This window comes from Ilyonectria robusta, assembly GCF_021365365.1.
Source record: "Ilyonectria robusta strain PMI_751 chromosome Unknown BGZ61scaffold_165, whole genome shotgun sequence".
Lineage (NCBI taxonomy): Eukaryota > Fungi > Ascomycota > Sordariomycetes > Hypocreales > Nectriaceae > Ilyonectria > Ilyonectria robusta.
In genome coordinates, this window is record NW_025764599.1 from 1 (window position 1) to 14,828 (window position 14,828).

Here is a 14,828-nt window from a genome sequence, read left to right on the forward strand (position 1 = left end):
TCACCGAACATAAGGCTTGGCAAGCAGGGAGCATCCCTATTCCCAAAGGGCTTGAGAAGAAAGTCATTGGACTCCTGAGGGAACGCATGAAGAGAGGGATCTTGGAGGAATCTCACGCCTCCTACCGCAACCCATGGTTTCTTATCACGAAAAAGGATGGTGGGCTTCGTTTGATCAATTCCGCCACAAGGATCAACTTTGTCACAATTCGTGATAGCCTTATCCCTATAGGTGCCGACGAATTCTCTGCTGATTTCGGGATGTGCAAGATGATTTCGGTACTCGACTTCTTTTCCGGGTACGACCAAGTCCCGCTGGATAAGATGAGTAGAGACCTGACGACATTTAATACTCCCATTGGATTACTAAGGATGTATACTCTTCCTCAGGGGGCTACAAATTCTGTGGCACAGTTTATCAGGGTTATTACGCGAATTTTATTCGACCTTATACCTGACATCTGCCGCCCATTCTTGGATGATATCGCCGTCAAAGGGCCTTTGACTACATACGATAATGAGGAAGCCCTTCCAGGCGTTAGGAGATTCGTTCTTGAACATCTGATGAACATTAACAAGGTGCTTGTTAATGTTGAGTTGGCTGGCTGCACCATTTCTGCAGCTAAATCTCAATTTTGCCAGCAGACGGCTAAGATTGTGGGCTATCTGTGTGGCACATATGGTCGACAACCTATAGACGAGCTGATTATCAAGATCAATGAGTGGGACTCTTGCAACGATATACCCGACGTCAGGGCTTTTCTCGGTCTAGTTGGGTACTATCGAAGATGGGTCTTGCACTTTGCATAGATCGCCAAGCCTTTGATCAAACTCTTAAAAAAGGGAGCCGAATGGGAATGGGGTCCCAGCCAAATCGCTGCTATGTCTGAGTTGAAGGCTCGGGTCACCTCGAAGCCGATCCTTGTGACGCTGGACTGTTCAGAGGACGCGGGGGAAATCATCCTGATGGTCGATGCAAGCGGGACGGGATGGGGATGTGTCTTAATGCAAGTCATTGACGGGAGAAGGCACCCTATCCGCTTCGAATCCGGTATCTGGACCAAAGCTGAATCCAATTATGACCCCACGAAGAGAGAGTGTCGAGCTGTTTTGTGTTCCTTCCGAAGGGTTCGCGGCATGATCTACAGTACTCAATTCACCCTTAAAACTGATGCTCAAGTCCTTGTTCACCAGATCAATAGAAGAGCTGATGACGTTCCCGGTGCGTTGATCAATCGTTGGTTGAGCTACCTCATGCTCTTCGACTTCACGGTCAAACATATACCCGGAAAGAAGAATAGTATCGCTAACGGGCTTTTACATAAGCCTAGCGGGCTATCTGATTAAATGGATGTACAAGTTGAAGGAGACCTGGAGGAGTTTGTGGACCTCCACTTAAACCCTGTCAAAGTGAGAGGGCTCGAGATGCCAATTGAACCCATTCTGGATGAGCAATATTCGAGAGAATACCAATTGATGGCTTACTATCTAACCAAGCTTCAGAGGCCTGAGGGTCTACTAAGTCGGCAATTCAGGAACCTTCGAAGGAAGAGCCTGACGTTCTTTGTCAAGGACCGAAAGCTTTGGAAGAGAAATACAGATTACAGTCAAGATCCATCGTTAGTAGTGGACGACAATGCAACCAAGAAAGCTATTATTGCCGGCGTCCACCAGTAAGGCGGTTACAAGGGCAGGGAGGTTACCTACAACCTCGTCAGCAAGAGGTATTACTGGCTAGGTATGTGGAGCCAAGTCAAAAACGCAGTGGCGTGCTGCCCGGTCTGCCAGAAACACACCCCTTGGAGACCATTGGAGACTGCCATTCCGACCACCCCCAGGTACCCTATAATAAAGGTACACATTGATGCCCAGCATCTACCGCTTGATCGAAGGATGAAGTATCTCTTTGAAGGGAGGTGCGACCTCACAGGATGGGTAGAGGCTAAACCCTCGGCATCCCTCACAGCACCCCCGATGAGGATCTTTGTGCAGTCCATATCCTATCGCTTTGGGATGCTCGTCATCGCTGTCTTTGACAACGGCAAGGAAAATCTTGATGGACTAGCAGACCTCCTCAAGGAAGTCGGGACTTACACGATCTTCATTTCACCCTACAATTCGAAGGCAAACGGCATCATTGAGAACGGTCACTCCTCCATCACAGGAGCCCTGAAAAAGACAGAGCTAGGATCCAAGAGCAGATGGCTGCCCAATTTGGAGAGAGCGTTGCTAGCCGATCGATCAGCTGTTAGGGCGTCACACGGTTACTCTCCCTTCTACTTGCTCTATGGATGGGAACCTATCCTTCCGTTGGAAGTGGATATTCCCACATGGCGCATTATCGATTGGAAGAAGATCTCCACCACAGAAGGTCTTCTTGATGCCAGGATCAGGGTCCTTCAAAGACGAAAAGAGGATGTCGAGACAGCCATAACTAAAGTAGCTGCGTTCCGCAATCAGCTTGCTACCAAGAGAAATGAGCAGAATCTCTTCCGTCTTCGAAGGAAGCAACTCAAGCCAGGAGATTTAGTCTTGAAGTTTGACTACACTAGAATGCGTGATTTGACAACCAAGGCCAAGATGAGGCCGAGATGGTTAGGTCCCTATTGCATTTCGAAGCAGTCGCCAGTCTCTCGTGCCTACAGGCTCGAGACTCTTGACGGGATTGTCTTTGACAGACCCATGCATGGAGACTACCTGAAGAAGTTCGTGGAAGACAGCCAAGGGTGGTGGTTTTGCTCCACGGATCTCGCCAAGGAGGAAGAAGAAGATAGGGAACCGTCTAATCAAACGGATTCTGATGACGGGGACTCAAATGATTTATGGCATCCGAGTTCAGACTCGGAAAATGAGGATACACCCACAGAGACCACCAGGGAGGCGCCAGCTTAAAACCAAACCCAGCGCCTCGAAGTCTAGCTACTATATATTCCGAAGGATTCTAGAGCCCAGTACAGGGGCTCTGAAGACTAGAATATAGCAATTGTACTAGTATACCACTTGGGGTTTTGGTGTGCTAGTAAGGGAGGAAGGGGCTATAGTTGACCTACAAAACCTACCACCTGCTTAAAAACCGCCTAAAATTTTTGCAATAACCCCATAAAAATGAACAGAAAATGTATAAAAATATGCCGAAAACCATGGAGAAAGCTCATCTTAAGGAGCCTTATTGGTCTTAGGGTGGGACTGAGGTAGCTAGAAGTTGTGTAAAATATGCATAAACTGGCTCTAAAATCCCACTTTCTAAGGCTTGCTGGCGCTTTAATGGAAAAGCTATGATATTTGGAGTTTGGGACGTAAGAGTTGCTTTGTAATATACTGAAAACCAGAAGAAAAAGCCACTTTGGAAGTATCCCCACGAGCGCTCTGAATTGACAGCTACAAAATCAGACCAGTCACTACCGCGCCACGAAATATAAGCACAGCATACGTTGAATGAGGATTTGATCAAATAATCGCAGCACTATCATTAAGAAAGGACTACCAACTTGGAGTACGACAGCTCCTACAAAGACTCCAGGCCCACTAAACCCCCCTGATACCCCTTGACTTCGTCCTGACGAGAAATATCCAATGCAACTTTAACATCCCGACGTTCCCTTCGGCGATCACCTCCAACTAACGGCCAGCTTCAAGTGATCCGAGGGCAAGTCTGATGGTTAAGGAGGTCTGGATTCTGAATAGGCACGGGATCTATAAATTCAGTCCTAGTACCAAGAAGAGTGTACTTAATGGGGTTCTTTTGCGAGCCAGTGGACTGGTACTGCGGCAGCAACTCCCACTTATACCCTGAGTAGTTATTCCAGATGCAGTTGGAATATTTGCCACTTATAAAGCCGCGGTCAGAGCAATAATTCGCAAATGGAGTCAGAATGTGCTCTTTATTTGAGGTAACCGTGCCCTTCCAAGATCTGATACAACCGCGACAATAGATAGGGTTGGTACAGCCCATGAAGGCAATCAAAAGGGCCTTCAAGTGCCCGGGACGGCGAGGAAGTTGATGGAAGAAGTACCCCAAGGGGTGCGCGAACTCCGCCGCAATGTACACAGGACGGATGCCATTTGCTTCGAGTCGTCTGATTCCGTCCTGGAAGACGCTGTCGTCCAGCCCAACGCCGTTGAAAAAGGCGAGAGCGGTCACCTTCAAGCTTCTGGAGGGAGTTTCCTGGAACGCGAGTTCCACGTACATCGGGCAGCCGAGTCGGTCAAGAGCGAGTCGCGAACAGATCCAGACGTCGAAAGAGGATTTCATCTGCAAAGATCGTTAGATCAAACGGTCTGGGTAGTCACAGGTCACAAAGGACAAAGGGAAGGGACGGTACAAGTTCAAAAAGGCGACCCTTCTTCTCGGCCTCGAAGTTAAAGACCGCTCCACGGCGAGCCCAGTCCAGGGCCTGTCCCTTTGGGATGTCACTCTCGCGAAGGCCAATCTGGGTGACGGTCCGAAGATCAGGGAGATCCTTACGAGGGATCTTGGCGAGACGAAGTAGATCTTCCATGGTGGTGAATACCAGGGAGGTAAGAAGAAGAGGAGAAATAGCAGCGGGCCAGGGAAAAGTGATGATGAAGAGGGGAAGATTGATTGACCTACTGGAAGATTCCAGCGGGTAAATGAAAGGCACAGTCATCATGTTTGCCTGAGGGTTCCGGCCTAAGGGTTTGAATCACTGCCAGAGCAAAGAGCAAACTCGCACACAGCCGAACAAGCTTCCTTTGCAACACACAAACACCACACACAGTCACGCAGAACAGTCATTAAGCTGCTGTAACTCTTCTTTTCTCTACTTCAAAAGGCCTTTGGTCCCCTAATCCGACAACATCTCATTCTGCAGTCCCTGATCACGGACATCCGCTTTCACCTCTGCCAAGACCGTGGCTTCAGCCAATTCTCTCGGTACCGTTTAATCAAACCGTTCCCAACATACGCTGACACCCTTCTTGCCTTTGTGCCGCAGTTTTGTCACCATGTCTCGCTCCCCAGAGAAGAAGAAGAAGGTTCCCGGCCCATCACCTTACACCGCCGATTTGACCGGAGGCCTTCCCAACGATGCCTCGCGTTTTCTTGTCTTTCGAGAAGATATGGACTACCTCGAAGGAGTGATACCAGGTGATGCTGGATTTGGCTCCTTCATTCACCCATCGGAATCACACGCGCTGAAGCCTCTCCAAGACTTACTGGTCTTCCAACCTGCCCAACTACACTGCCGCGGAAATTGGGAACACTGGGATCCCAACAACCCTATTCGACTGGGACTGTCTGATCGAACGGCTACAAGCGCTGCTGAGTATGCGGCGAATCCTGATTCCACTCCGTTGCATGTATCTCTTGCCAATGTCCAGCCTCGCAAGGCATTCCGAACCAGCCCCAACAACCACATAGGCATGCGATCCTGGAAGCAGCATTGCGATGACCTGTGGGACCTTCACCGCACCATGCGATCCAAAGGTTGGGCTTCGAACTACCACCTTCCGCCTTTCCTCCAGTTGGATACCTACGGTATGCGCGATGTTGTTGCTGTGGCCCTGGAGCCCCTCATGATCCTAGGCAACCCCTACAGAAACAAGAAGCATCAGTTCAAAGGTTCTACCCCCTTCCTTCACACTTCAGCTGAGCGCGTTCCCTGCGAAAATCTCACCTTTGGCTTTCCCTCGGCTGTGGAGTGGAAAAAGGCTATGTTCAACAAACGGCTTTTTGTCGGGCTCTTCCACTTTGAAGGTCACTGGACTTCCTTTATCTTTGACCGGGCCGAAAACCAGCTTTGCCAGTACGACACTCTCCAACCCAATCGCCAGAAGCGTTTTCATGCTGCCGGATTGGCCTTCCGCGAGGCCCTTTCAAGTGCTGGGCTTCCGTATACCGTCAGCACGTTCGGGTTGCCTGTGACCGCACAGCCTGAGGAATGGGAATGCGGCTATCTCTCGATGTACGTCATGCTCCACAATCTAAGGAGTATGGTTGGTTTGAGTGGAGAGGATCTCCGTGGCATGAGACAACCCACTGCTGTCAAGTTCGACCAGACCTGCACCAAGTCACCCAAGCCCTTCGCCCTACGACACCGAGACTGGACCCTGACCCCGTGGGAAACTTCGCAACCGTTTGATCTATCGCATATCAAGGACTACATCAGCATTGCCATCCTGGATGAGCTCGGGATTCGAGATTTGACCTTCATGGAAGGTGGCGCGGAAGTCAACATGGGTACTAATGATCGCCGGATCATTCGACAAGGGGCAGCTGGACCGTTATTCAGCCCGTCTCACCTCTACACGGACCTTGGCGGCTTGCAGTTCATCTGCTGGAGGAATCGGCCATACTCCCACGGCTACTTCGAGCATCGTGTTGTGATGCCTATCTCTAGGGCACACATCTACTACCGACGCGACAACGGAGACGTCCCTCAACAGCCAGCACTGTTTGTGACCCTTCCCGACGATTTGATTACACGATACGAATCCCTTGACTGCACTGTGACCGATAAAGCGACGCCTTCCCAGAAGACACCAAGGGCCTCTGCCAGTGTTTCAACCAGCCCTCTTTCCGTTAAAGACCAGACTCCGAAGGCAAGGTCGCGCACTGGGAACAAGTCAGATGCTGAGAAGGTGGCCTTGATGAAGAAGAAATTAGAAAACCTGCCTGCTATTCCAAGGCACTTGCAAAGTCTTGCGCAACGAGACAGCCTGGTCCAACTGATGAAGGATATATCTATTTCCGACCTTGTGCGACTCAGTGAGCAAGTGGGAGTCACACTGTCCCCGGAAGCACGCGAACAGGATACTCATCGCCCCGGCTTCGAGGACTGGTTGGTAACCGAAACCCCTCAAGAGACTACGCCACGAGCTGGTCTTCGCCGGTCAGCCCGACTCAACCCAGACCTCCGAGCTGAGACATCTTCGCCATTGTCAAGCCTAGGTTCCTGTCTGCCTACCCCGTACGACATGATGGACATTGACAGTTTGCCATTGATGGGAATCGCTGGAATGCCGTTGATTCCGGGAGCCAGGCTTCTCCCTATCGAAGGTGACAGAGTGTCCTCTTCCCGTGAATCGTTTGATCAAGTGCCTTTGTCTGCAGGCGCTCAAAGAATGACTCGAGAAGCTCGAGATCGACTTGGTCTGAGACCCATCCAGGATCGAGCGACGCAGTACCTCCCGACCACTGGCACTTGGGCTTCATACGTGCCCCAAGGTATGGTAGCCGAGTCCCAATGGGCGGACATGATCCGCGAAGTTAGTTGGAGCCTGAGGAGGGATCAGATTGAGCAAGGATTGACGAGAGCTCAACGAGCTGAGGCACGCAACAAGCGCCGAGAATAAGGTGATGACGGTGACGAGCAATATGGTCTTGAAGATTTTCATTGAGCTTTCGAGCAATGTACAAAGGGAAGCGATTGATCAGATGGTTTGATAGGTTTCCATGAAGGATCCTGGTCACAGATGTTTTCCAGTTGCCCTGCTCCAGGGAGGCTGACCTGTTATTTGGACTGAGGATTGTTTAAGGTTAAGCAGTTGGGGTTTGACTTGGTCTTTTACTTCTGATTAGCTACGAGGACCAGATTGGTATTGCTTCTCTCTTTTCCTTCTTTGTTTTCAGGCTGGGGTTTGTTTCTTTCTTTCTTTGCTAGCTGACAGGAAAATCCCTTCTCTCTCTCTCTTTTGAGTGTGCCTTTCTAATCGTCCCTAGTGGGGTGATTGCCTCGCCCCTCCATGGGGTCTCAAGTGGTTTACGCGGTCCCTAATGCGCTTGAGGGCAAGCGGGTACCGCGTAGGGAGGTGTTGAGTCGGGGCTTTCCGGTCTTTGGGGATAAAGGTCATCTGATCGGATGCTTGCAGCCGCTAGGGCTAGGATTGGTGGGTTCCTTCAACAGGAAGTGCCGCATCGGGTAGGACCGGTAGCCAGACCTACTGGGGCCATAAATTGGGAAGGTCTCGGACAGGACCTTCTGGAGCCAGACACAAGTATCATCCTTCTAGCATCTCATCATTTTTTTTTTCAATTGACAGTCTTTTGACCTATTCTTTGGTGACCTATCGAATGTCCATTTGATCAAACGGTATCAGCTGAAAAAGCTATCTATTTTGCCCGGCTGTCCGATTTACCCGGACCCCAAACCTGACCCCATCCGACCTTTCCGACACAACACTATCGCGGTTATCACAGCTCTGCCTCCGGGTGGGTTGTGTGTTCTTAGTGTCCTCTGCTCTCTCCCTCACTCAGTAATAATAATATAAAGTAGTAATAAGTTTATAATATTTATATTAATAGTTACAGGCTAAATTCTTATTTAATAGCTTTAAGTAGTATATAGAATATAGAGATCTATCTTTAAAATAATATTACAGCCCAGGTTAAGACTAGGCAGTCTTAAGTAGCAGAACTATAACGCCCCACTTTCACTCTTCCCCAATCAACAAAAGATTACTTAGATTACTCCCGTAATCTAGCAATCCCTGATATAAGGACTAATTAAGTAAAGAATCACTTAGATTACTACTGTGATCCTCACAATCCAGGGCGATAGCTTACTAAGATCACTACCGCGATCCCCGTGATCTACTATAGTATATATATACATTCATTTAGCACTTTCATAAATAGATAGCCTTACTAGCTATTAATACACTTAGTTATATTGAATCTACTATTCTACCATTACCAGACCGTGACCTATATTGCTTACTATGACGTCCTGATCTACTCGATTATATACTACACGCCTCGGACCTACCCTATATCCTTAGGTTAGACCTGACTGTTATACACCCGACGACTTATAATTTAAAAATATAAAAAAATATTTCTTTATATATACTTTATTTAAGTATATATCTTAATAGTCTTCTAGAGTATAAACCTTTTTACTTTATTACTTCTTAATAACTAAGCTCTTCTATTCTGCAGCTACTTATATTTTAATTTCCCCTGGTCTATTTAATATATCTAATTATTCACTGATATACTTGCGTTTATTTTTAATACCTATAGAAGCTAAATAACACGATCTATAAACATAAGATATTACGAGCGTCAATCTGGGATATTTATTAGACAAGAAATATTGCAAAATATAAAGGAAATAAAGAGGCGTTATTCTAAGGCTAGGGTTAGACGTGTCCGGATTAATACTTATTGCAGTATCTGGAGTATGCCTTATCTTATCTTATCTTATCGGATGAACAGGGGTACCGTGCTGTTAACAGGGATTGCGTTCCATTTAAAACTGATGCATACTAGTTTCTGGAAATCGACAAGGGTACTGTTCGTCCCAGACGTGATCTCATTAGCTGAGTCTGCCCGAACACAAGCGAAATCCGACACCCTAAACCCATCATTGATCCTGTAGACCACACTGATCTATGCAGCGTTTGTTCGATGCGGGGCCACCGTTATTTGCGTCTAACCCAGAGGCTATCGCGTTTGAGCGGGTTGGTGCTGGGGGAGGCGTGGTTGTGTTAAGGAGATAGGGGTAATCGCGGTATGAGCACTAACAAAACATTCCAGGGCAAAACAAAGGGAAAGAGAGAAGTTACCCTACTGTAGGCAGTATGTATCGTAACTCGTTACATTAAAACTTTTCTGGCCCGTGCACGCTCCGCATCTTTTCCACAACTCATTTAATTACCACTTTTCCGTCTGTGCACGCGTCGAGTCTTTTCCATAACTCATCTAATTACCCCTTTTCCATCCGTGCATGAGCCGTCCGTGGTCTGTGATGGCAATCAGGTCGGCATGCTGCCATATTCTCTTATTCTTTGCATCGTTGATATTGTTGCTATCAGAGTGCATGAGAACAACCGAACTATCGAGTGAGACCGACGTGCCATCAAGTGTCAGACAGCCTGATAGGGACTGTTAAAACCTAGTCTGTTGCCAAAGTGACGATCTTACGATATCTGGGCTGATACTAGGAACCTGGTCTGATCTAGGTCTGACCTCGGGGACGGGGGGGCCCCGGGGGCCCACGGAGGCTGCCGGGGGCCGCCGGAGGCTGCCGGAGGCAGACTTCATCATCGTCTATAAGACCGATCCTAGCCCTTCAATAGATAGAAAAATCAAGCAATTCCATCGTCATCCAAGCTGTCTTACCCAATCCATCCTTCGTCTGATATCAAGGATGCATGCAAACCATTCTGCGTCAGGGGAGAAGCAAAATGCGGTGACGGGCTTGTTCCAGCCAAAGAAATGGGCAACTCAGGGGTATATCTCTGTTTCGGAGCCATCAAATCGGGGGAGAGGAGCTTGTTGAAGGGCTAATTTGGGAGTGGGTTTGCGGCCAGCCTGCGCATGACCAATAAGTCGTAGCGCAATGGCAAACGCAGCTGGGGTCAGGAAACCTCTATTTTCCTTATCCGCAATCTGCCAGATCTATCACGAGATAGAATATTTAGCTGGACGATAAGGAAAAGCGAGATAAAAATTGCAAACATACCTCGCCAAGTATGTAAGGGCGTAGGCGGGTATTCTGGAAGAACCTAACAGCGGTCTCGCCGACGATGACGCCGACGGCCTCCGAATCGGCTTGCCGGAAGAGTTGGCCATATACTCGCTTCTCTTCGGTAGAGAGGTTGAAGGTCAGCGCAGCTATCGCAACTAGACTCAGCTCTGGATAGATGAAGGTGCTACCATGACGGAGGGCGTACCAGGAGGATCGGTCGCTATTGTCGCATCCTCGCTCGCGGCATCGACCCACCACTGGTCGTTTTTGTCGCTGCTTGTAGCACGATCATGGCGATTGTTTTCATCATAATGCCATACAGAGTTGCCCCAGGTTTTATCAACCTTCTCGCCCTGGCTGTCGGTGTTGATGTCGACATCGTCATCGAAAGTGTCATTAGCAACTGGAATACCGTCACTGTTGGTGTCTTTCGCAACGAAGTCAAATCTACCTGCCACGAGATCTCCATCCTTGTTAGAAGAGTCACTGATCATGTCACTGATGCCGTCGTTTTTACTATCGATTGAAGTCTCGGCTGCTGTTCCATGTTCGTGAGTGTTGGGAGTGGCTGGATCGTTGTACATGGTTGTCCATCGTCCAGAAGCTTCTTCGTCGCTAACATTCATCTCTTCAAATTTCTTGACAGGTACGATATCGGGAGCTGAAAACCCGCTGGAGTCCTGTGGGGGTAAGGGGGATGCCCGAATCTGTGTAACGAGCTCAGGATCAGACGATGCAGGCCCTCCGTGGTCTCGAGATATTAAGGGCAATGCAATGGTGTTCCTTGGGGGCGGAGACCGCGAGGCTGGGCCGGGCGACGATGCATTTATCCAACCGCTTTCCAGAGCTTGCGCCGCGGTGGGCCGCAGTCGTGGAGAAGTACTCAACACAGAGTTGATGAAGCTTGTGCACTCAGGGCTCAGTAAAGCATCCACTGGAAAAGGGTCGCCGTAGAAAACGTATCCGGTTAGGTTGGCTGGCTCAGGGAATGGTAGTCGTCCGACAGCAATGCGGTACGCCACGATACCGATGGCCCAGATGTCGACAGCGAGGGAATAAGTCGGCGCCGATGATATTTTGCGATCACCGGGTGGGAATATTCCTAGAACCTCGGGTGCGAGATATGCTTGTGTGCCTGTCTGTGTGCGTAGAGCTGTTGCCTCGATCTGCTTGCTCGTACCAAAGTCGGCAATCTTGACCCACCAGTTGGGCCCAGTATGTTGTATGAGGATGTTCTAGCTCTTATCAGATGGCGATGTGACCATGGACATGGGTGGGACAACCTACACTGGGCTTTATATCGCGATGGGCAAAGCCACTTTGGTGCATAAAAGCAATCCCCTGTAGAATCTGGAGTGTGATTCTTTTGGCCTCCGCCTCTTTAAGGCGGCGCCTACTGATGTAGGACTGCAAATCGCCCAAGGGGAGGTACTCCATAGTGATATAGATAGCGTCCGGGGTGTCATACCACCCGAAGGAGCGAACAAAACAATCTCGATACTGGAGGTTTTGTCTCGTAAGCCATCAGGCAGTAACGCGCAAATGAGAGCAACGTACCCGCTGGTGGGAAAACTTCATGATAGCCAAGAGTTCCCGAGACAAAAACAAAGGGTCGTACGCAGTTGAGCCACACCTTGTCCGAATCTCCTTGACGGCTCGGGCCTTGCCTGCGCGGGGGCCTGCTATGCACTGCTCAAGCCAGACATATCCAAAAGAGCCGTTGCCTAATAGCTCGGTGCGCTTCCAGGTCTCTTGGACGCGTGTCCGCCACAGCCCGGTCATTGGGTTCGAGACATACTTGGTCTCCTGGGTGCAGCTATCGCTGACGATGGTGCTGTCGAGCCTCCAGTCGAGGACCAGATCAGAGACGGCGTCGTCCATTCTGCGCTAGAAGCGGCGAAACTGGCCGGTGATGCGAGAGGTGGAAGAAAATAGAGGCTGGCAACGAAGCGCGAGATTTCTGGCACATGACCCCGCGGGCTCGATTGGGGACGCTAGTGGAGGGAGGAGGCCGAAGCCACCAATCATGGAGGAATTCAGGCTGGGAATTGTGCAAGTCCAGTTGTAGGTGGCTGATCTCACAAAGGGTTACCCGTTGGCGAAGGCCCCACCAGCTAACTTTCGGGGCAGGCTCCGCGCCCCTCAGTTGGGCACAAAAGTTTGATACAGCCGCAAAAGTCCGATAACTAATAGATCTAAAGTTATATTATAAAAATTATTAAAATGGCGATGTAACAGAATAATACCCTTGGGCCTTATATGAGATTTGCTATAGAGATCCACCGAACGCCTCTTTTATATCACTACCTACTTCAACCGCCACCAGCGCCATGTCACTCCTAGCGCAAATTACGCAGCACTCAATACCTGCTGACCCTTGACAGGGGCATCCTCTTTCTTGCAATGAGTCTGAAGGCATCGTAGCTAGGCGCAGGCCGAAAAGTAACTCAAGTAGCTCCTCGATCGTCCCTTCGGTGGAGTCATCCTGGGCTCCGTCAGGAGGGGCCTTATCGTCGCCCGTTTCACTTGCATTGTCCATCCCCACGATGAACTCTTCCCTATTTTTTTCTTTCTTATTATTGCTATCCTCTTCGTCGTTAACCTCATCCTCTTCTTCGTCGTAATCCTCTTCTGCGTCTTCTTCAGAACCATTCCCACCGTGTCCTATAAAACTGTCGCTGGCCTTGACGTGTCTAGGATAATGTGGATGCATGCTGAGAACCTTCGAACCAATATCATCCCACGATTTGTGGCCCCATATTGCATCTAAGAAACGCACTTGCTTCCTATTTAATGTCATGCCTGTAGTCCGCGCCCGAACGTCCGGAGATATCTGATAAACTTGAAAAACTATGGCAAGATATCTCTTGAGTAGTAATCGATATTTCTTTATCGATAAGAGATAGCGTACTAGCGTAAATGGCTTAGGATATGTCGACAGGTTCCGGGTGCTTCTGAGCTAGCAGAGAATGCTTCGGCCTGTCTTCCGTATCGTCTCTTCATACCTGTCTAATATCGCGTCGATAAGATTCGCCAGTATAGTAATCTTCTTCTTATCTTCGCCTGGACTTACGAGATCTTTGTTGAGCTTATATACTTTGCGTTATTCTAAGAGATATAATTGCTTATAATAGATACTGTGTGTTACTGTAAGAGCTGCGAGAACTTGGCGACGGCCCTTGTTGCTATATGTTTAATCCCAGCCGGTTCTTTCTATCTAAGGCCGCTGCTCGGCAAATATTAATTCCGTGAGATGTACCCCAGTCTGTAAGGCTGGTAGCTTTTTATCTTGGCCGAGTCTCTGCTCCTGCTTACGTACGGATTGCAGGTGGTCTTGGATTTCTCGGCTCTTAACCGGTCGGACTATGGTCCCATTACGCTTGATGATCCAATATCTCCGACTAGGTCCAGTTGTCCACGTCTGCAGAAAAACATACTCAAATTGTTTATCGATGTCGCAGCGGCGATGAAGAACGCCTAAGTTAGGGCAGCGGTCGTTTGAGAGACAGTAGAAGTGCGGCCTCATCGATTGAAGGCTAATTGTTCGAAACTGACAGTGGGAATAGGCAAATCCCTTGTAGACGTGCAGTAGACTGTGCTTGGAAGATCCGTCTGCATGGGGAGCTGCCTGTTCGGGGTCTCGAAGACCAGGCGGTGGAAGTAACTTGAGAAATCGACTTAACCCTTTTCTTGTTTCGGGAGGGACGTTATGTTTGTCTCGAAAGTGCGTCGTTACATGCGAAGCCCCGATAGAGAGTGCATATCCGCATTTATCCTGAAAACAGATCAGAACGTGTTCTTCGGGGTCGTGGAAAAGACTGAGCTTATTTAAATACTCTGGATTTGGCATTTCTTGAAAATTTCCAGTTTTAAATGTGATTTTGTCTGGTTGCTTTAAGTTCAGGAAGAAGAATCATAACTATAACTATTCGAAGAAATGAGTATTCTGGGCTGTTAGTTTTTTTTTCTTAAAATAGTCGTACTTAGCCTCGATAACCTGGTGAGGCTGATTTCCTCTAACCAGGATTACAGTCGCCCCTTAAATAAGAGTTATAAAAGCAAGTTGTAGATAATTGATATAACTCCTACTCCTAGCTAATTACAAGTTAACGGTAGCTTATAGACTCTTACTTCTTTTGTATTTTAGAAAGATAGATAATATAAGAATAAATAAGATATAAGATGCTATAATTAAGTAAATTAACTACTAAAGTTAAGCAGTAGATAGATAGTAAAGTAAAGTATTAAGAGGATATAACAGAATTACTTAAGGCTAGTTAGAGACGACCTTGCTAATATATATAAATAGAGATTATATAGGCAAATAAATAATACAGGCTGAAGATACTTATTTATATATAAGAACGAAAAATATATAATTAAATATATTTTTACA

At 48.2% G+C, this 14,828-nt stretch overlaps 6 protein-coding genes across 6 annotated transcripts; 3 read left to right on the forward strand and 3 right to left on the reverse strand.

Annotated features, from left to right (window-relative positions):
* Positions 1-2,012: 2,012 nt before the first annotated feature.
* On the forward strand, positions 2,013-2,258 carry BGZ61DRAFT_376806 (uncharacterized protein; the record flags this gene model as incomplete). Its single annotated transcript, XM_046242545.1, has 1 exon — positions 2,013-2,258. A coding segment is annotated over one exon (246 nt), but the record flags the coding sequence as incomplete, so codon positions are not given.
* A 3-nt stretch (positions 2,259-2,261) lies between these two features.
* Positions 2,262-2,684, forward strand: BGZ61DRAFT_312458 (uncharacterized protein; the record flags this gene model as incomplete). The annotated part of the gene is made up of 1 exon (XM_046238828.1): positions 2,262-2,684. A coding segment is annotated over one exon (423 nt), but the record flags the coding sequence as incomplete, so codon positions are not given.
* A 946-nt stretch (positions 2,685-3,630) lies between these two features.
* BGZ61DRAFT_542607 (uncharacterized protein) lies at positions 3,631-4,498 on the reverse strand (the record flags this gene model as incomplete). Its single annotated transcript, XM_046255213.1, has 2 exons — positions 3,631-4,251; positions 4,322-4,498. 2 exons carry the CDS (start codon positions 4,496-4,498, stop codon positions 3,631-3,633), a joined length of 798 nt encoding a protein of 265 aa, XP_046092889.1.
* Positions 4,499-4,964: 466 nt separating this feature from the next.
* BGZ61DRAFT_488258 (uncharacterized protein) lies at positions 4,965-7,313 on the forward strand (the record flags this gene model as incomplete). The annotated part of the gene is made up of 1 exon (XM_046250090.1): positions 4,965-7,313. One exon carries the CDS (start codon positions 4,965-4,967, stop codon positions 7,311-7,313), a length of 2,349 nt encoding a protein of 782 aa, XP_046092890.1.
* Positions 7,314-10,300: 2,987 nt separating this feature from the next.
* BGZ61DRAFT_65008 (kinase-like domain-containing protein) lies at positions 10,301-12,495 on the reverse strand. Its single transcript, XM_046256950.1, has 3 exons — positions 11,990-12,495; positions 11,720-11,932; positions 10,301-11,667 (listed from the first exon to the last, which is right to left on the reverse strand). The coding sequence occupies exons 1-3, from the start codon at positions 12,311-12,313 to the stop codon at positions 10,594-10,596; spliced, it is 1,611 nt and encodes a 536-aa protein (XP_046092891.1). The 5' UTR covers positions 12,314-12,495; the 3' UTR covers positions 10,301-10,593.
* A 1,154-nt stretch (positions 12,496-13,649) lies between these two features.
* Positions 13,650-14,282, reverse strand: BGZ61DRAFT_376808 (uncharacterized protein; the record flags this gene model as incomplete). Its single annotated transcript, XM_046242546.1, has 1 exon — positions 13,650-14,282. The coding sequence occupies one exon, from the start codon at positions 14,280-14,282 to the stop codon at positions 13,650-13,652; it is 633 nt and encodes a 210-aa protein (XP_046092892.1).
* Between the last annotated feature and the right edge of the window lie 546 nt (positions 14,283-14,828).

What these genes read in the sequence shown, in the direction of transcription:
- BGZ61DRAFT_65008 (XM_046256950.1), bottom strand. Translation starts at nt 12,313, where the DNA reads ATGGACGACGCCGTCTCTGATCTGGTCCTCGACTGGAGGCTCGACAGC. An exon ending in TGAAGTTTTCCCACCAGCGG is followed by an intron (nt 11,933 to 11,989) that starts GTACGTTGCTCT and finishes CAAAACCTCCAG; the next exon opens with TATCGAGATTGTTTTGTTCG. An exon ending in ATCGCGATATAAAGCCCAGT is followed by an intron (nt 11,668 to 11,719) that starts GTAGGTTGTCCC and finishes GATAAGAGCTAG; the next exon opens with AACATCCTCATACAACATAC.